Genomic DNA, 19,719 nt, shown 5'->3' with positions numbered 1-19,719 from the left:
ACTCCCCTCATCCCCCCAGGCTCCTCCCCTGCCCCCTTGCCAGCTACTGCCTCTTCTAGCTGGCCATGCTGATTTCACTGCCCCTCTGCTAGGTCACACTGATGGTTTTATTTGCGTGACAGGTGTTGGAGAAATGAAGCTCAGCTTCTGGGACCTATGTTGATCTCTTGCCTTCAATGGGCCTTGGTTTCCCCAGCTTCACAGTGGGTTGGGCTCTATGGTGTCTTTTCACCTCGAGGTACACCCGTGCCCCCCAACCCTGTCCCTCGCTCAGCTGGTACCAGTGATCAGGCCCAGCACTGACCCCCCTCCTTTCTAGGATTCTGTTCTTAAAGCTGACTCCACCTGGGCCAGTGAGCAGCAGAGCTGGCCCTCCAGGGGTGCTACCCACTGTGCCATGTCTCTAAGCTCAGGCCCTATGTTGTGCAGGGGCACAGGGGCTGGCAGAGTCAGCTTCAACTGGTTGGGGTGGGCCGGGCCAGGAGGAGACCCCGAGCAGGACTGCGTACTGCACCACAGTGCCTAGTGGTATGGCTGCATGGCCTGCACCCTGCCTGCTGCCATGCCCCTGGGTCTGTGCTCCACATGCTTCCCCTGCTTCTTTTTGTTCATGAAAAACAAATATGCTGGGCAGCCAGGGAGCAAGCAGCGAGGAAAGTGCTGGCTTGTTGTTGCAGCTGCCAAGTCCCTGCCACCCCCACCCACCATCCTGGGGCCCTCAGGAACAGCAGTGGGCAGGGCCCCAGGCAGTCCCGACCTTCCCCACAGACTGGGCCTCAGATGCCTGGGACCCTGCCCTCAACCTCCCTCCAGATCAGACGTGAGACACATGGGCCACTTCTGGGTGCAGAATCTCAACCAGGCTAAACTTGAATTTTACTCTGCCATGTGGGTAAATGCCACTCTCGTTCCCAGCCAGTGTGGCTGTGAGTGGAGGCCCGACTGCTGGTCTGTAGACCAGTGTCATCTCCTCACCTGCCTCAGTATCTGACCCACCAGGAGGCCATGGAATGGCTTCTGTCTCCCTGCCCGCTGGTACAGCAGCTCTGCCACACCAGCTGTGTGGCTGTGGATGGGTTTCCCAATTTCTTTGGGCCACAGAGCATCTGCCTCAGTGAGGTGGGTCTGTGCTAGCCCCATGAGGTTGGGATGAACTGGCATGTGCTATGGACAGCAGAGGGCCTGGGAAATCTGAGAGGTTGTCACACCAGCTCTTCCTACCCTTCCCTTCCCAGAGGACTCTGGGATACCCAGAACCTCAGGTTCTGCTGAACCTGGCAGGAAGCAGGGGCTCCCGGCTGAGAGCCCTACACTCTGCAGGGAGGGAGCCTGCTGCTTCTGGCCAGCCTCGGATTAACGGCTTTTAATTTAGAATTTAATCAATGCAGCTTCTCTCTGGAGAGCTGGATGCTCTGGTCTGGGAGTGAGTCCTATGATCTATGTGTGCAGTGGGCAGGGGGCCTATGATGGCCTCTCTAGGCCTCCACCCCAGCCCCACCTTGACCATGCTCTGCTTTGCCTGCAGCCTGCCGGCATCCTGGTCATGGAGGACTGCAACGTGCACTCAGCTGCCAGCATCCTGGCCTCAGTGAAGGAGCAGGAGGCCCGCTTTGAGAGACTGACGCGAGCTCTGGAGCAGGAGAGGCGCCATGTTGCCTTGCAGCTGGAGCGCGCCCAGCAGCCTGGTGTGGGCAGTGGTGGTGTGGGCAGTGGGCAGCCCCTGCCGATGGCTTGGCAACAGCTGGTCCTGCAGGTAACACCCCAGTGAGTCAGGAAGGGTGAAAATGGCCAAGTTGGGAAACAATCAAGGGGCCTTGGTGGACCACAAGCCAGCATTGAATTGAATGATTTATTGCAAGACTTCCTCGGACTTCCGAGGAGGGGAGGAAAATGGGACCCCAAGGGGGGCTGGAAGTCTCACTTGGGTGTGTAGGACACCAAGTGATGAATGGGCAGGACACAGCCCAATCCTCAGAATGGCACCCTCAAGTGAGTCCTCAGAGCCCAGGCAGCTGGGCAAGGTCTGTTCTGAGCAGCTCAGTGGTCACCCTGGTGACCCTGAGGGTTTTGCCAGTCCTGGAGTCTTCTTGCCATGGTATTCTCCTTCGTCACATGCATCAGTGAGTCAGCCCTAGGGTAAGGCTCAAGCAAGGCCCCAGGCTCTGACTGCAGCTCAGAGGGTGACCTAGAATGCTCAATTTCCCCACCAGCCATTGCCCTTAGACTGGGCTCAGGCCCCAACTCAGCCCCAAGATGCATGGAGCCTTGTCTGCTCTGAGGCCAGGCCCTGAGGACTTTAAAGTCAGGAGTCAGATGGCCAGGACTCCTCCTTCCACCACTGTATCCCAGTGCCTGATCTGCAGATGGGGCAGGAAGAGCACCGGCTTATGGAGTGGTAGGGGCAGAATGAGAAAATGTGGGATACCTGGAGTTTGGTGTGATTTTTCAATTCATATTTTTACTTTTCAGTTCATATTATTGACTGAGGCACAAAGCAGGTGATAGGCAGGGCAGAGCTGTCCCTGGTGGCTCCCTGGGTAGGAGTCCACCCTACAGGACTTCCACTGTTGCCCCTTCTCATTACCTGTCCCAGAGGCCTGGGGTGTCATGTCCTACTGAGTCTTCAGGGTTTCTCAGAATGACCCTAGAGGATCCTGCCAGTAGTGTCCTCAGTTTCCCTGGCTCACTTCCATAAGCAGGCATAGCACCATTGCCTTCCAAAACCTGGCAGCCACACCTCCTCACAGTGTGTCCCCCAGTACATGCTCTGGTCACTGGGCTCCAGCTCCAGGGAACCAGATAGGCTGCTGGCAGCTTGGGGCAGCCTGGACCTCTGTGGCTGGACAGAAAGGGAGCAAGGTATTGGTCTCGATTGAGACTGACCCATTTGGGCTAGCTTTGCCTAGCTAGGGCATGGAGGGCTCAGAAGCAACAGCCTATGTCAGGTTGGGGGACCTGGCGAGTGATCTTAACCCCAAGAGCCTTGCTGTTCTCATTTGTCTGTGGGCAATCCACATACACAGCTCAGCGTGGCATACAGTCAGACATGTCTCCAGAGGGCCCAGACCCACCAGCAGCCCCCACCATTGGGGAGCTGTCTTTCCAAGCCCCTGGTGCTGAGGTGGGCCACAGAGCCAGTCCATAGGAAGCCAGGCCTGAGGCAGGATGGGGCTAGGTGCAAGAGCCACCCCCTCCACCCCCTGGATCTCAGGCACTCCAAAGGGTGAGGCCTGTACCCCCAGATGTGGTTGGGGAGCAGAGCAGCCCAGCTGGGGCACATGGGGACAGTGGCAGTCAGTGACCTTGAGGCCATCCTTCAGGCGCCAGGCTCTCTATCTAGTCCTCCTAGGCCGGAAAGGTCTTTAGCCTCCAGCCCAGAGGGTTGATGCCCCCAAGAAAGATGTTCCCATAGCCTGGAGCTGCCCTGGCTTCCTTGGGGCTGTGAACTAAAGACCTCAGGCCACCACCCCTCCCAACCCCTTCCCACCCACTGCCCTCCCGGCCAGCCTTTGGTTTTCTGTCTCTTGGGAGGAGATGGTTTTCTCAGGGTGAGATCGGAGAGAGCATGTGTTCCCAGGGCTGTGGCTGGACTGGCAGGGCTGATGGGGACATTGGGGGAGGTGGGGCCATATCCGCTGGCTAGGCCTGGCAGCCTTGATGCCAAAACTGCTTCCCAGATTTGTCTCAGCAAGAGATGCCCAGTGACCTACCTGCTGAGCCCAGGGCTTCCTGGAGCTGGTCTTCAGGGTCAAAGCTGGAATCTGTGAAGCTCAGGGCCAGTGGCAGGACAGGTAGCTGGGGCTCAGGGGTTGAGAGGCTAAGGGCTACTGCCATGCTCCCCAGATTGTGCCACTGTCATGGTCACCTGCCCTTAATCCTCCAGCAGGAAGAGCTCCACCCCACCAAACAGCTGGCTGGAGCAGGGCTGGCCCTCACCAGCCCTCACCAGCCCTTACTGGCCTCTCCTCATGGGAGAACACCTTTAGTAACCTTGCCAGCCCTGGGTTAGGCCAAGGTAGGTATGTGGCTGGGGCACTAGCAGCTGGTGAAATTTGGGAGAATGCCGAAGCAGCTCAAATGTAAGTTCCTCAGGGGAGTGGTCCAGTTCCTCCTGCTGCTGCTCCTATCCCAGGTGGCTCCATGTGAGGTTGCCATGGATGGAGGATACAGGGGCCAGTGGTCAGGGCAACTCATCCCTGTGCAGGTGGGAAAACTGAGGCTCAGATCCACATGCAGTGGATACCCAGAGTGCTTGAGTATGCTGGCTGCATGGCCTATGTACATGACATGTCCAGGAAGAAGAGTGGCCCCTGGGGGACTGGCTGGGTTTTCTGAGTGGGGTCTAGGGAGAAGCGGGAGGGGGCAGGAAGCCCAGGCCCTGCCCTTCTCTCTTGCCAGACCCATGGACCTCCTTGGGCTTGCCCTTGCTGTTATTCATCTCAGAGCCTAGTGCCCTTATTCATGATATAAGAGTCATTGGCTTGCCTTTGTAGGGTATGACCCAGGAGAGCCCCAGCCCAAACCAGCCTTCTGTGTCTGTGTTTCCATCCAGGACAGCCAGACTCCCCAGGGTGTGGCCGTACCTTCACGCTAGGCTGGAGTGCACCCTGGTTTGGAGAAGCTCTGATTAAACCAGACCCTCTGATACCACTCCCCACCCACCACTTCCCAGTGGATCAAAGGCATGGAAGAGAGGGTGTTTGAAGCTAGTTTGGCCTCAAGAGCTTTCACCCAGGGTCACCTAACAATTGAGCACCTCCCCACCCCCATTTGATCTGCTCTGACACCTATCAGAGAGTGGGGGGCCTCTGTATCTTGATGGGGAGAACCCAAGACAAGTGGATCAGTGCAGGTCCATTTGGCAGGCCCCAACTGAGCTCTGTGGGGGTCCGTCATGGGGTTTTGGGCAAGGGCCTGGACCAGATCTGGAAGTCCCGAGAGGCCTTGTGGTGCTGACATCGTTGTAACAACTGTCTGATCAGCCCTCATTTCACAGCAGGGGGCAACTAATCGAAGTTAGAGCAGCTTGTACTATTGAGGATGGCTGCATTGGCCCCTGCTCTGCCAGAATTGTTTCCCCAATTCTACACGGGGAGGGGCCCGTGAACTCTTATACTGGAGGCAAAATGAGTCCGGGGAAGCAGGACTTGGCCAAAGTCACTCGGCGGGAAAATGTCACCCCAACGGTGGGGAGGAGAGGAACGAGGAGCCCAGACGCGCTGCCGCAGAGTTAGGGGCAACCCTGGCCCTGCCCTGGCTGCAGAGCCGCGCTCTGCGGGGGTAGGGGGCGGGACTTCGCCCCGCCCCCCGCCCCCCCCCGCCCCGCCCCGCCCCGCCCCGCCCCGCCTGGGCGCGGCCCCGCTCCATTGGCTGCTAGCCGTGACCGCCGCCAGATCCGCCCCCGCGGGGAGCGAGTCCGCCGAGCCCGAGCCCGAGCGGCCGAGGCGCCGGAGCCGATCCCGGTTCAGCTGCCGCCGCCGCCGTCGCCGCCGCCGCCGCCGCCGCCGCCGCCCTTAACGACCCGAGCCCCCCACCCCCCCGCCGAGCCCGGCCCGATGCCGGCCGAACTCAGACAGGTTGGAGGGAACTCGGTCCCAGGCTTGGGGGCACCATCCCTGGGGCCCGGCGGCGGAGGGCGGGGCGCCGGCCTTCCCGGGAGGACCTGCTTTTGTTCCGTGGAGCTGCCGGCCGAAGGCGGCTATTGTCTGTGCCTCGGACCGGCGCCGCCGTTCGGCCCGGGGCGGGAGGGGCGGTGGAGTGAGCGCGATGCCCGGGGGTGGGGGGTGGGGGTGGGGGTGTGTGTGTGTGCAAGGCGCGGGGTGGGGCCACGAGGTCTCTGGGGATCGGGTGCAAGGACCCCAGGCGGTGCGACTCCGCGCCAAGAAGAAGGCAGGGATCGGGGTGGGTGCACCGTAAGGCAGCGCCCAGGACAGGTGCCTAGGTCTTGGGTGGTGGGTGAGAGACTTCCTGAGCAGCCGCTCCGTGCAGGAGGGATGCCGAGTCAAGAGAGAGCAGCCGGGCTAGGCCTCCTGCTCCCTGGGGAGCTTGGTGGGCCTCCCCTCCCCTTCACACTCCCAGCGCGGGCTCTGACTCTGGGGACCTGAGAAGGAGCTTCCGGAGCTTTAATGGAAGCCCTGTCTGCCTCGGCAGCGCACGTGAGGGGAGGAGTGGAGGAGGGCCCTGCCCACGTGCGGAGGCGGGAGGGGGTCTCTGAGGGAAACCCGGTCAGTCAGCCTCCCAGTACTGGGATGGAGCTGGAAGGAGGCCTGTGGGCTACCCGCACCTTGTACTCAGAGGGTTTGTGGTCCAGTAACAGGCAGGGAAACAGGCTGACTGGAGGAGCAACTGCCCCAGGCCCTTTGTGATTAGGGGGTAGATCACTCCTGCCTACCTTTGGCAGTTGGGTTTCTGCTTGCTGTGCATCTCTGGTATGGCCCCTAGGGTCTGGCCAGTGACTGTCCCAGAGATGTAGGGGTCAGCTGGGGGGAGTTGGGGCCATTGTGTAGCTGTTGGATGTGGGCTGGGCTTGGAGACACTGCGATGGGTGAAGCCAGCCCTGCTATCCCCTGCAACGCTGCAACCAGTGGTGTCTGCTGGGCACCAACTGCCCCCTGGCCTCTTGGCCACTCAGTGTAGACTGCAAGCCCTGGCAGGTGGACTGCTGCTGTGGAGGTGTGAGCTCCCCACCTGCCAGGGCTGGGCAGAGGCTGTGGGCATCAGGAGAGGACATCTGTGGTAGCCAAGAGCTCACTCTCTGGTGAGAGACCCAGCCTGGATTGTCTTGGACTCTATCCGTGATGACTGTGCTGGGGGTGGAGGGGGCAGGGGGACACTTTCATTCCTTTACTCTTCCCACTCGTTCATTCATTCATTCATTCATTCATTTATTCAGTACCAGCTGTCTTGCGCCCTCTGTGAGCCAGGACTGGGGATTGTGGGAACCAGGTATGGCATCCCACCTTAACGCATTCCCTGTGTGCAGGTGAAACCATGGACAGGGTGGGGCACCTGCCCTGAGGTTTGTTTTTCATGATACATACCATGAGTTCTCATCTATCAAGTGCAGTTGGTGAGCCTCTGCGACCCCAGTCCAGACTCCACCATTATAACTTGGCTTGTATCCCTGTTCCTTCTCTCTGCCATTCCCACATGTACCTCAGAGGTTGTTGTGGGCTTTTGCCCAGGTGGCTGCCCCTCTACACATTGTCCCACATTGTTTCCTACTCCCCACATTCCTTAGATCAGACCACAAAGGTGGGACTGGCACTATCCCCCTTGTCCCATGGCCTTGATACCCTGGGTACTTCCCACTTCCAGATGAGGAAGCTGAGCTCCAGGTGTGTGACAGAGCCTAGGGCCCTCTTGCTATGCCCAGCTCCATGCCTCTGGGGACCCTCTCGAGAGCAGTGGTGACTAGTTGTGGGTTTACCTTTCTGAGTACTGGCCACTGTGGCTCTGGGCTTGGAGTCTTGGGCCACGCCCCTCCCACAAGTTCAAGGGAGCCCATGGGAAACCCCAGGTCTGGACAGGAGCCCCACTCTGGGCCAGACCTGTGGGCCATGGACGAGGTAGACCATGGATGGGAGTGCCAGGGGATAGTTTGGGCCCTGGAGGTAGGTAATGGGAGACAGGTCAGTGGTCCCAGGAAGAGGGGCAAGAATGAAGTTAGGGCTGGGGAAAGGTGACAAGAGACAGTCGACAGGATTTGGCAAGATTTGGGATATGGAGAAGGACTAAGGGTGGTGTGTCCAGGCTGGTGCCCGTGTCTGGGGTGCAGGGGGGAACCTCAGGTGCAGGGCCAGGGGTCCCTGGGGTATGCTGTAGGTGGACCTGCAGCCCTAGACCAGTGTCTTGAAGCCAGTTGAGGGGATGCATTCACCCTGGGCAACTGCCTCTATTGAGTGCTAACTGTGTGCTGGTCATCAGTCCATCCCATGTCACTACCCCAAAGACGTTATAGAGGCCTGAGCATCAGGTTGACCTTGGGCCTTTCCCTACTGTAGGCTTTTGGTTCCCCACTCTGCTGCCAGCTCTGAAACTCCCATAGTGAGTGGTTGAGTGGATGTCTAGGGAGTTGAACACAGAGATAGGAGGTAGGAGGTGATGGGATGTGTTCATATGTGCAAGTCCCTCCGGAGGCAGTGGGCACTGTGCACTGGGGGCTGTTAGGGTTGATGTGCTTGGGTCTGTGCACTGGGCTGGGTGCTCATACATACGTATGTATATGTGCATACGTCCCTGTTGGAGGAACCAGGTACATGCATGTGTGTCTAGGTCCTTATCTGCATGTGTGCCCAGGAGTGTGTAACGGGGGCCAGGCCTTCCTGTGATCACAGGCTGACTCACGCTCCTGCCTGCCCGCCCGTCTGGGTGAAGTCATCACCCATTTTTAGCTCCCTGAGGTCATTTGCCAGTGGGGCTCTTGGGGCCTCAGGATCCCACTACCGGGCTGCCTGGGTTGGGTATTAGTAGGCGATGCTGCAGGGTTGCCAGGCCTCATTGGTGGGGGGTGGGGGGGTGAACTTGGCTCTCCTAGACCTGCATCCCTTTGTCCCCCCACTGCACTGTGTCAGACCCTCACCATAGACTAGAGTGAGAATAAACTGAGCCTCAGAGTAGCATTGAGGTCTGAGGTTTGCTTACTCCTCCTCCTCCCTCCTCACACTCACCCCCTAACCAGGGAGTAGGAGGCTCTTCTCTGAGAGTGTTAATTATGCAAATGTATGCAAGTCTACTCAGGCCTATGCCCTCCTGACAGTGCTCTGGTCCCCTCCTGTCAGTCTTGCTCTGAACCCCTCCCCTTCACTTGCAGCCACCAACGTGTGGTCCTAGACCCCTCCACGCCTGGCTCCCAGAGCCTGGCAGAGAGAGCTCAGTGCCTGCCACACATTTGCTCCCATAGTTGCCAAATACAGGTGGGGTAGCCGAGGCCTCAGCAGTGACAGGCTGTCCCTGAATCTGCTCCAGAACTATCTCCCAATGCCCTCAGAAAAGAGGCCAGGCCACCTTGCCTGGCAGCTCACCAGCATGTCCCTATTTAGGGTCTCAGTTTATTCTCTTTCCCAGGGAACATGTTCCTCCTTCCTGGCCGGGTCCCCAATGGTCATTCCACCTGCAACACTGAGTGGCAACCAAGGCTGTGGCCCACAAGGGGTGAGGTGTAGCTAAAAGGCCTTGCAAAGTTTGCCTTTTCTGTGGATACCTGAAATTCCCCAGGTTTGTGAAGTCCTGGTCAATCCTCTCCCTTCTGTCAGGCCTCAATTTTCCTTTTTATAAAATCACATATTGTTGTCCTCCGAGGTCCTGCTTCTGGGAGAAGAGGCTGCATTCTGTGATTTCTTCCTTCCTGTGTCACCAGAACCCAGGGGATACACCTGTTCTGACATGGTCCAGGCATCTCTCTGGACCCCTGAAGAGTTTTCAGGGGCCCAGAACCTCAACAACTATGTTCAGTTAAGCATTTTTTTTCATGTCAGGACACTAACCTGAGGAGACTTCACACCCTGAGGACCTAGGGAGGCAGACCCTAGGGCAGCTGTGGACACTTAGCCTTACACACTGCTCAGGCCCAGGGCCAGGAACAGAGTAGGGGTCTGGTGGCAGGCAGATATGAGTATGGCCTTCCCTGGGCCTCAGCTCCATTTCTGTGTAGGCCTCAGAGGCCTGGGGCCCAGACGGGGGACTGATCCTTCAAGGCACAGTATCTGAGCCACAGAACAGGTCCTGTCCTCCTGCTGACCTGGCCCTGGCTGCCCAGGAATGTGCCCCCACTTGCCTGCCCACTGCAGCTTGGGTTTCAGCCCCTACCCATCCTGGCCAGATGCTATCCTAGGACATTGGCATGGTGTGGAGGACCCATGTAGTCAGAGGCCCAGGGGTAGATAGACTTTGGCTCTCAGTCCCCTTTGCCAATCAGCACAGCAGGAGTCTGCTCAGCTCTGCTATGGACTGGCCTGTCCTCCTTGAGCCTCAGTTTCTCCACTGGCAAGTCGGGCCATAGGCATATGGGCCTTAAGAGGGCCTTGTCCAGAGCCATCTTGCCTGTAATTCTACCATGGTCAGCCCCTGAAGAGAGGAAGGCAAGGGGGGGCTGCAGGTTGAGAATGAGGTGGGTGACTGAGGTTGGAGAGACTTGGGGAGAGGTATGTGGGGAGGGGACCAGGATTCCTGTCAGGGACCAACTAGGTACACCCGGCCTGAATTCACCATCTCTGGGCTCTGATAGAACACTCAGCATTTCGAGGGGGGGCACCAACCATTGGGCCAAATGAGGTAGGGCCAGGCTGTGCCCACTCAACACCCAACGAGTGTCCAGGCCGGAAGGAGCAAGGGTATTTTGGGCATTCTGGGAACTGGGTATTTCTGTCCTGCGAGGGCGTCTAGCTGGCCTTGGGAACAGTGGGAGCCTGGGCGTGGCCACGAGGAGTCAGTGAGCAGTGCTGAAACTGCTATCCCAAGGCCTCTGCACTGGAGGCTTCTGGGGTGGGTCAGGGAGGAGGCCCAGGATACTGGGAGGGCCCAGCCAGGGCTAGTGAGCCATGTCAGGAGAGCAACGTGCAGATCCCACCAACTTCCTTGCCCCACCAAGAACCCGTAGCAGCCAGGAACCTTGCAGCTCAGACAGGGCTGCCCAAGACTGCACTACTGGGGTCAGGGGCTTCATCTGCCAACTCAGCCCAAGGAGGCCCCAGCATTGGGGAAGGTCAGCCCCCAGGGCACCCATGGTGTTCAGAGACAAGACTGGAGCTGCTGTCTTCACTAGCTGTTTCTGAGACAGGCCTTGGGGTCCATGGGTTCCAGGGGTAGGATGAAGGCACTCCTGGCATCTAGGCCAGTACAAGCATCTGCACTCCAGGGCCGGGTGAACTGTGGCTCCTCACACTGACAGCCCCCGTCTTGCCCAGGAACAGAGCCCGGGCAGCCAAGCCTCGCTGGCCACAATGCCAGAGGCGCCCGAGGTGCTGGAGGAGACTGTGACGGTAGAGGAGGACCCTGGTACACCTACTTCTCACGTGTCCATTGTCACATCAGAAGATGGTACTACCCGGCGCACTGAGACCAAGGTATGGCGGGGCCCAGGCAATGGGCAAGTAGGCTGTGTAGCCATAGTTCCGTTTATAGAGTGGCCTCCCAGGGGCCACCTATTGCTCAGGTGGAAGATCTAGGCCACCCTGGCCCTGCTGGGGCAGTGTCCAGGCCTCTCAGGCTGCCCAGCCCATTGGCCACCCACTTACCCACCAGGTCACCAAGACGGTCAAGACGGTGACCACGAGAACAGTGCGCCAAGTGCCTGTAGGCCCAGATGGCCTCCCCCTGCTGGACGGCGGCCCCCCACTAGGCCCCTTCGCAGATGGCCCCCTGGACCGGCACTTCCTGCTACGTGGGGGTGGCCCAGCAGCCACGCTTTCCCGTGCCTACCTCAGCAGTGGGGGCAGCTTTACCGACGGCACTGAGCCCCGTGATGTCCCCAGCTACGGCAGTCTATCCCGTGGGCTGGGTGTGCGGCCCCCACGTGGCCCCCTTGGCCCAGGCCCTGTGGATGGTTGCTTCACACTGCCTGGCCGACGTGAGGCCTTCCCTGCAGGCCCTGAGCCTGTGCCGCCAGCCGGCCGCTCCCAGCCCGAGCGCTTTCAGGCGGAACCATATGGTTTGGAGGATGACACACGCAGCCTGGCTGCCGATGACGAGGGTGGCCCGGAGCTGGAGCCTGACTATGGCACTGCCACTAGGAGGAGGCCTGAGTGTGGGCGTGGCTTTCGCACCAGGTGAGCACCCTGTGTCCGGCCACTGACTGCCTCCAGGAAGTCTGCCTTCCACTCCCCCACCAGAGAATCCTCCACAGGAAGTGTAGCTGCCAGGGCTAAGTTACACATGTTAGTTTGAATTGGACTGAGCTCTTTTCAAAGACAGCAATAGGGCAGCCTCTGGGATGATGGAGTTGCAGTTGGTACCCTCCCTGTGAGTCTAGGACATTAGGGAGGTTAGTGACAGTGCCCAGTGCCTGCTAGCCCTGTTCTAGTCAGATAACCATGAAGACATGAGCACAAGAGGCTTAGCACATTTCTCTGAGTTTGAGGCTCCAGCCTTTCCCTGGGCCTCAGTTTCCCCTACAAAAGCAGCCAGAACCTAAGCCACCCAGCTCTTCCCAGCACAGGCTCTGGTTCTGTCATCTCTGCCCTCAATTCCTCTATCTGTAGAGTGGGAACGTGATCACAGCCTTCACATGGATTGTGCTGTGTGACCGCAGACAAGACACCTGACCCCTCCTAGCCTTAATCTCTGCCCTAGGAAGTGGGTTTGATGATGACAACCCACAGAGACATCTTATGCTCTGGGGGACTGGTGGCCTGAATGCCCCTCATAGAGTCCCACCAGGATGGCTGTGTGCAGGGGAGGGTCACCTCCTACCTGCAGATCCTGGCAGATCCTGCATCGCAGAGATAGGCCTCATGGAAAGGCAGGACTCCCAGTCATGGACACAGATGTTTCATAGAAACGCATTTAGCTCAGAATTGGGGAACACTGCATGGTGATGAGAGTGAGTGAGCTCCCTGATGCAAGCCTTGGTAACCATTGGCTGGTGTTTGGCTCCATCATTGTCTGGGAGTCCGTTCTTGCTGGCCTAGGTCATGACTCTCAGCACCCACTCGGTGCTTGGGGTCAAATACCGAGGTTATTGGCCTATCCCTGCCCTTAATGGGTTCATGGTCCCCTGGAGAAAGTATAGTGATGCCACTCTGGAGCAGACATCTTGTGACAGTGCTGAGATGTTCATGTGCCCTGCCTGCCTGTGCAGGGCCTATGAGGATGTGGCAGATGATAGCGGTGAGCTGATGGAGGAGCGGCCCCCGTTTCCAGCTGTGACAGCACCCCTGGCCCAGCCAGAACGGGGCAGCCTGGGTAGCCTGGACCGGGTGGTACGGCGGTCGCCCTCAGTGGACAGCGCCCGTAAGGAGCCACGTTGGCGGGACCCTGAGCTGCCAGAGGTACTGGCCATGCTGCGGCACCCCGTGGATCCCGTGAAAGCCAACGCGGCTGCCTATCTGCAACACCTGTGCTTTGAGAACGAGGGCATCAAGCGACGTGTGCGGCAGCTGCGGGGCCTGCCTCTGCTCGTCGCTCTGCTGGACCACCCAAGGGCAGAGGTGCGGCGGCGGGCCTGTGGGGCACTGCGAAACCTTTCCTATGGCCGAGATACAGACAACAAGGCTGCCATCCGCGACTGTGGCGGTGTGCCTGCCCTGGTGCGCCTACTGCGGGCTGCCCGGGACAATGAGGTTCGAGAGCTCGTCACAGGTGAGTGGTACCTGGCTTCCCCACATTCCTCAGGGAGGAGGAGAGCGAGGCTTGGCCAGAAAAAGACACCCCCCCCCCCACACCACCCATTTAGTCAGGAGTCCCCGCTGCTGGGAGGTAGGCATCAGGCTCAGACTGAGTGGTCCCCAGTGTCTCTATCTCTGGACTTTGCCGCCCCTCAGGCAGGACCCCTCTCCACTTGCCCTCATGTCCCTGTACTCTCCAGGTCCAGCGTCTTGGTCCCACCCTCCAGTGGGGCAGTGGTGAGTGATTGTGCCTCATGGGACCCAATTGGCCAGATAGGGTCACATGACCACTTTGGGTAGAGCCAATGGAGCAGTAGTCCCATCCACCCATGAGGTTGAGAAGGGATGGAGGAAGAGAAAGTACCTGTGTGTCTAGCCACAGGCTCCTTGCCAGCCTTTCCTCTGTGTCCCAGCCCCTCTGGTGCTTCCTCCCAGCCAGTAGCTATTATTGAGTGCCTGTGCACATCTTGCCTCGGCCAGAGTAGGCACCCAACACTCCTCATGGCTTTTGTCACTTCCTATCTTCTAGTCTGATGTAGGGCTGACGAAGGATGGGGCAGGTCCTGAGCAAGGTCACATGGGGAGGTAGGGAGGTCACTGCCTGTGTGGTCAGCACTGGCTGCTTGATGGCATCCTGCAGGTACACTCTGGAACCTGTCATCCTATGAGCCCCTGAAGATGGTCATCATTGATCACGGCCTGCAGACACTAACCCATGAGGTCATTGTGCCCCACTCGGGCTGGGAACGTGAGCCCAACGAGGATTCCAAGCCAAGGGATGCCGAGTGGACAACAGTCTTCAAGAACACATCAGGCTGCTTGAGGTGTGGGTGGGGGCTGGGCTTAGGCATTCCCTATGAGGTTACCTAGGGCTATTCCCGGTCAAGGAGGTAGGAGCCAGGCACCAGAGCCTACATGCAAAACTGGGAATAGCCATGTTCTCATGTCCTATAAAGTGTGGAAGAGAACTAGCCACCCAAGTCTTAGGAGCTTCACAGCCATACCACAGTTCCTGCCTGAGTCCTGAGAATGGGGCCTGATGAGGCTGTACTCATCCCCAAGGGCAGCCTCTGGACAAGGTCTGCTACGCTGTCATGTAGTACCCCATGGCCCCAGCCCTGCTCAGTTTTGATACACTCTCCTATCACCGTGACAGCCAGGGTAGGGGGAGCCAGGACCCTCATCTTCAGGTGGCCTCAGAGGCCTCATTCTACCTCCTTGCAACCTCTGCCCTCACCCTCCCACCCTGGGATTCCCTGTGGAGTCCCCACAGGCAGCGCTGGCTCCCCACTGTCTTGCCTGTCCATCAGGATGTACCCCCGTGGCCCTATGGGGTCCTCACCTCAGGGTAAGGTGGAGCCCAGAACTGCCCCTGGGGTAGGGAGAGCCCATAATTGCCTGCAAATGGACTCACACCTCTGGAGCCACTTCTGCCCATTTCCAATTCAGCCGGTCATCAGAGAAGGCCCTCTGCGCCATACAGATGCCAGGCTGGGGCTCCTTCCTGGGGTCTCAGTGGTCAGGGCACTGTCAGTAGCCCCAACAGGGTGGTGTCAGAGCCTGTTTTACAGATGAAGACAAGACCCCAAAGCCAGGTGAGGGCTGGGAATTTGCCATGGGAGCCAGGGGTCACAGGGCTTGCTCTTGGCCACCCAGGAACGTGAGTTCGGATGGTGCAGAGGCCCGGCGCCGCCTCCGGGAATGTGAAGGGCTGGTAGATGCCCTGCTGCACGCCTTGCAGTCAGCTGTGGGCAGGAAGGACACGGACAACAAGGTGGGTGGAGCCTGGCAGGGAGAGCTCTAGCAGGTCCCGGGCAGGGGCAGTCTCATAGCTTCCTACAAAGGGTTCTGGGAGATGGAGCAGGAACCGGACCAGGGGGCCCTAAACTATCTGGGCAGTACAGGGGGAGTAGGCATACCGGTCTGGGGCAGCGCCCTGGGCATGGACCATCTCATAGTGGCCACACTGAAGTGGACATTCCCAAAGCCCCGGATGAGGTCCTACACACAGTGTGTTTTCCACCTTTTTTCTTCCTCAGCCCTTCTCTGGGAGTTCTTACCCACATGGGCCCCCTAGCTTAGGCCTTCCCATCTTTGCATCCCTGGTTCCTTCTGTGCACACTGGCTGTGGCCAGTCTTCGCCAGGAAGGTTAGCAGTCTCCGTGCCCACCTGGCCCTGCTCCATCAACTCTCCTCTCCCCACAGTCGGTGGAGAACTGTGTGTGTATCATGCGGAACCTGTCCTACCATGTGCACAAGGAGGTGCCTGGGGCCGACAGGTACCAGGAGGCTGAGCCTGGGCCCCCAGGCGGTACTGCAGGCTCCCAGTGCCGGAAGCGGGATGACGCTGGCTGTTTCGGTGGCAAGAAGGCCAAAGGTGTGTGGGAGGGACTGGGGTACCATTCTAGGACTCCTCATGCAACCCCAGGTTGAAAGTTCTTCCATACCCATGGCAGGCACGGAAGCCAGAGACCACCTGGTCAGCTCCTGATGGGCAGGTGGGGAAGCCGGGAACCTCGGAGGCTGGGCCCAGCCCCCTGGGTCATCCAGCTGACAGGCCGGCGTTCCCTCATCTGCACTGTGGGTCCCCCAGGGGAGGACAGGAGTGAACCTGTGTGGTGTCCCTGCTGCTGCCTAGACTCGGTCCCTCAGCTCTGAGAAGGGTTCTATGGGTTCATGTTTGGGAAGTACCAAAGATGATGCTGCCTCCTGGCATTCACAGAGCACCTGAAGACCCTGAGATGCCCTGAGGGCAGCACCCCACCCTGCCTTCACACCATCCTGACCAGCATTTGCTAGGTACAGGTTCCAGGATCTGCATTCCCTGGCACCTGCCAGGTGACATCTGTACACTGCCTTCACCCACTCCTCCCCATCATGTGGACCTGCTCTGATTCCAGGCCTCCCCTTTCTTATCCCATTTGCTGGCACTCAGCCCTCCAAAGTAATTGCGGTAGGATTCCATGACCCATCTACTCAACCCAGGGTATTCAGTGGGAAGTTGAGGCCTCCTGGGAGGGTGTGGGGGGGTTGCTGCCCACTCAGGCTCGTCTCCTCTCTCCTGTGCTTCCTCCGGCTGCCCAGAGGAGTGGTTCCATCAAGGTGAGTCCCTGTTTGTCCTGCTGTCCAGGCCTGGTGGGTGCAGTGGGCACCAGGGAGGTGCCCCCTGCCCTATTGTTTAGGTAGTTATCTCCATGACAACTGCAGGGCAGTCCAGTATCAGGGCCCTGCCCCATCCCCAGTCCCTTCTCCAAGCAGCCATTTCCATGACAACTGTGTAGGCATGACAATGGCAGGAATGTTAGCCCTGGACCTTTTGGGAGGCCAACAGGCTGTTCCTCTATAACTTCAGACTCAGCTATGCCTGCAGGGCTGGAGCTGGAGCTGGAGCAGGAAGAGCCAAAGAGGGGGCAGGGCCTGGGTATATTCGTCCCCAGGGGTAACAGTGAACAAAGTCTGTCCCTGGGAATGAGGCAATATATGGCTTAGAGGGACGACAGAGAGGCCCCATGAGGCTGGGATCCCAGATCATCTGAACTCTGTTCTGCTGCTTTTCAGAGAAGAAGCAGCTCCCTCATCTGAGATGAGGGTGAGTGGGAGATAGCGAGCTCATTCATGGAGGTGTGCAGGCTGAGGCTGACAAGTGTTAGGTGGGGCTGCTGTAGGGGCTCAGCCTGTGGGCCAAGGTCTCTCTTAGCCAGCAGAGCCTGGGACCAGGTTCTGCCCCCGGGTGGGCATTTCCTTGTGGCTGGGACTCTTGGCCCCAGCTTTGCTTTACTGTTCAACCAGGCACATCCTGTCCTTGCCAATCCTCAGCTTTGTACCTACCTGCCACCCAGCCTGGGCTCCTAGCTCCTGGCAGCTGCAAGGCCTTTGGGTGGTCTGCAGTGCTGCTCCCAGCATCTGAAGGAGATGAGTTCTGGCTTCTGGGGGCAAGGCTGGGACATCCACAGTCCCCACTGCCACCACTGCCCTTCTCCGGCCCTCCCTGCCTACCTAAACACAGAATAGTGTTCCATTGCCAAGGCCTCTTGGGGGTGCTCTTGGGTTTGCTTCAGGAAGGAAAGTGCTGTGTCCAGCCCTCCTGATGCACACCCATTCTCTGCAGAGTCTGCTTCACCTCCCCCTACTCTGTTCCAGGGAAGAAGGATGGTGAGATGGACCGGAACTTTGACACGCTAGACCTACCCAAGCGAACTGAGGCTGCCAAAGGTGAGTGGGTAGAGGCAGAGTTCAGGCACAGGCCTATCCAGGTAGTGAAGCTTTGTGCTACTAAACAGGCTTGAAGGGCCTTGGGGATCTGATGGAAAATAGGACCACAGGTATGAGGTTCCCCAGAGGACCATCCAGTCCCTGGGCACCTGCTAAGGGCTCAGAATCAGGGCAGTTCCATGGGTCACTTCAGGCAGTGGGGGGAACAGGCATAGAGAGGCCAGGCGATTGCAAGGTCACACAGCATGTGAAAGACTAGAGGGGCTAGAGTGAGGCCTTCGGTGAAGGGCAGAGACCAGGTGGGCAGGACCTTCCAGTATCAGCTGAGGAGCTCACATTCAGTCAGGGTGGTTTGGGAGTTGGGGTGTATAGTCATATCTAGTACAGAGGCTGATCACACAGGGGGCAGAGCAGTTTGTCTTTCTTATCCCCTGTCTGGAGCCCTGTGTGCTGGCACTGGGAATCCAGCCTGAGTAAGAGAGATCTGCCCTAGTGAGTCCCAAGCCACAGCCCACCCTGCAAGCCCAGACACCCCCAAGCAGGGTGGAAGACCCCGGCCATGGGAGGTCTAGGGGAAAGCATCACAGGCAGTGGGACCAGCTCCTGCAAACACCCTGAGGGGTAACACGTTGCATGGGGGACGTTCTTGGAGCATTTGGGGAACAGGAATCCCAGGGAGGCTGGAGTAGAGGGACCAAGGAGGCATGAGGAATGCGGAGGGGGTGATGAAATGTCAGGTGGGAGGACCTGGGAGAGGGAGTAATGTTTGGGTACAGGCCAGCTGAAAGGCTGCTCAGGCCCTCCTCTCTGAGTGCCTTGGGGCAACTCTGCTGCAGCCCGGAGTGGTTGAGCAGGTTGTAGACACAGAAGGCAGGCCCTGTTGCTAGGGATGGCCACTGGACAGAGCTTTAGTTACATAGGAGGGAACAGGGCCCTGTTGCTAGGGAGGGTGGGTCTTGTTGCTAGGGCTCCTCCTCTTAGTTGTACAGCCTATCTACATGGGAGGGCTGGCTCTGTTATTAGGGAGTTTGAGTCCCGTTGCTAGGGGAGCCACCCTGGCTGCCACCTCCCTCCCTACCCCTGACCTCCTGGATGCTCTGGCTGCCAGGCAGGTCTAGTACCATTTCTTTTGCACCAGGGGCAAAGGAACAGTGACCTCACTTAGACCCACTGCGTCTCACTGAGCTTCTGTTCTTCCATGCAATGGGAATGCCTTCTCCCTTGGGTGGCCCATAAAGAGTGAATGCATTGATGTTAAATTTTCCCTCACTGCACCACACCCATCCCTGGCCCCAGCTGACTCTCACCCTGGGAGGAGAGGGGATAATGGGGGCAGGTGTGGGTGACTGTGGGTGGTGGGTGCTCTGTGCCCAGGCTTTGAGCTGCTGTATCAGCCCGAGGTGGTACGTCTCTACCTCTCCCTCCTCACGGAGAGCCGGAACTTTAACACCCTGGAGGCTGCCGCTGGCGCCCTGCAGAACCTCAGCGCTGGCAACTGGATGGTGAGAGGCCAAGCCTGGTAGGAAGGGGACAGAGAAAGTCTTAGGTATCCTGTTGGTGCCTGCCTCTGACTTTGTCCAGGTTGGGAGGGAGAGTAGGGGACACCATGTCTCCCCGAGGTCCAGGAGGTTCAAGGTTCTGGGCGGTTTGGGGCACAAAGGATGCAAGCTGGAGGTAGAATTGAGTTGCTTGGGTAGGACTTTGTCATGCCAGGGAGGAGGGTCCAGCCAGAGGGAACAGCCAGGGTTCAGTTGGGAGAGTGCCCGGGCATGTAGGCATGCCTAAGTGTGCTGAGCACCCTACCTGCTCCACTGCCACAGTGGGCCACGTACATCCGCGCCACGGTGCGCAAGGAGCGTGGGCTTCCGGTGCTCGTGGAGCTGCTGCAGTCCGAGACTGACAAGGTGGTGCGCGCTGTTGCCATTGCCCTGCGCAACCTCTCGCTGGACCGGCGCAACAAGGACCTCATTGGTGAGAACACTGGTGGGGCTGAGCCGGGATACAGAGCCCGGTGGTCTGCTCTGGGGTCCCACGGGCAGGGGCAGAGGGACCGGCAGGGTGGGGAGGTCAAGGGCCTGGCCCTGCCCCTGTCATTCTGTCCCAGCCACTGGAGCTCATGTCTTCCTGAATGGTCTCAGAGCCTATCCCCTGTACACGGCAGGTGACGTTGCAGCTTCCTGGGGCT

The 19,719-nt window shown here is 58.9% G+C and overlaps 1 protein-coding gene across 11 annotated transcripts in view; it reads left to right on the top strand.

Moving 5' to 3' along the window:
* Positions 1-19,719, top strand: part of ARVCF (ARVCF delta catenin family member) — a 56,162-nt gene that overhangs the window by 26,369 nt on the left and 10,074 nt on the right. For 6 of the 11 annotated variants that reach the window (XR_008291588.1, XR_008291589.1, XM_053205829.1 and 3 more), the window contains exons 3-13: positions 1,526-1,753; positions 10,905-11,063; positions 11,242-11,765; positions 12,797-13,296; positions 13,963-14,146; positions 14,979-15,096; positions 15,528-15,699; positions 16,407-16,424; positions 17,463-17,534; positions 18,909-19,036; positions 19,355-19,505. Coding sequence is in view for 9 of the 11 variants with exons in the window: in XM_053205829.1 (XP_053061804.1) it covers positions 1,544-1,753; positions 10,905-11,063; positions 11,242-11,765; positions 12,797-13,296; positions 13,963-14,146; positions 14,979-15,096; positions 15,528-15,699; positions 16,407-16,424; positions 17,463-17,534; positions 18,909-19,036; positions 19,355-19,505 (2,236 nt within the window). In the remaining 2 variants the exon portion in view is untranslated. Of the gene's footprint in view, positions 1-1,525; positions 1,754-5,405; positions 5,577-10,904; positions 11,064-11,241; positions 11,766-12,796; positions 13,297-13,962; positions 14,147-14,978; positions 15,097-15,527; positions 15,700-16,406; positions 16,425-17,462; positions 17,535-18,908; positions 19,037-19,354; positions 19,506-19,719 lie in introns of those variants that run through there. The other 5 variants (XM_027049675.2, XM_027049671.2, XM_053205830.1 and 2 more) reach the window with 4 other exon arrangements.

The sequence above is a fragment of the Acinonyx jubatus genome, chromosome D3 (genome assembly GCF_027475565.1).
Source record: "Acinonyx jubatus isolate Ajub_Pintada_27869175 chromosome D3, VMU_Ajub_asm_v1.0, whole genome shotgun sequence".
Taxonomy (NCBI): Eukaryota; Metazoa; Chordata; class Mammalia; order Carnivora; family Felidae; genus Acinonyx; species Acinonyx jubatus.
This window is presented reverse-complemented; position numbering and strand designations above follow the sequence as displayed.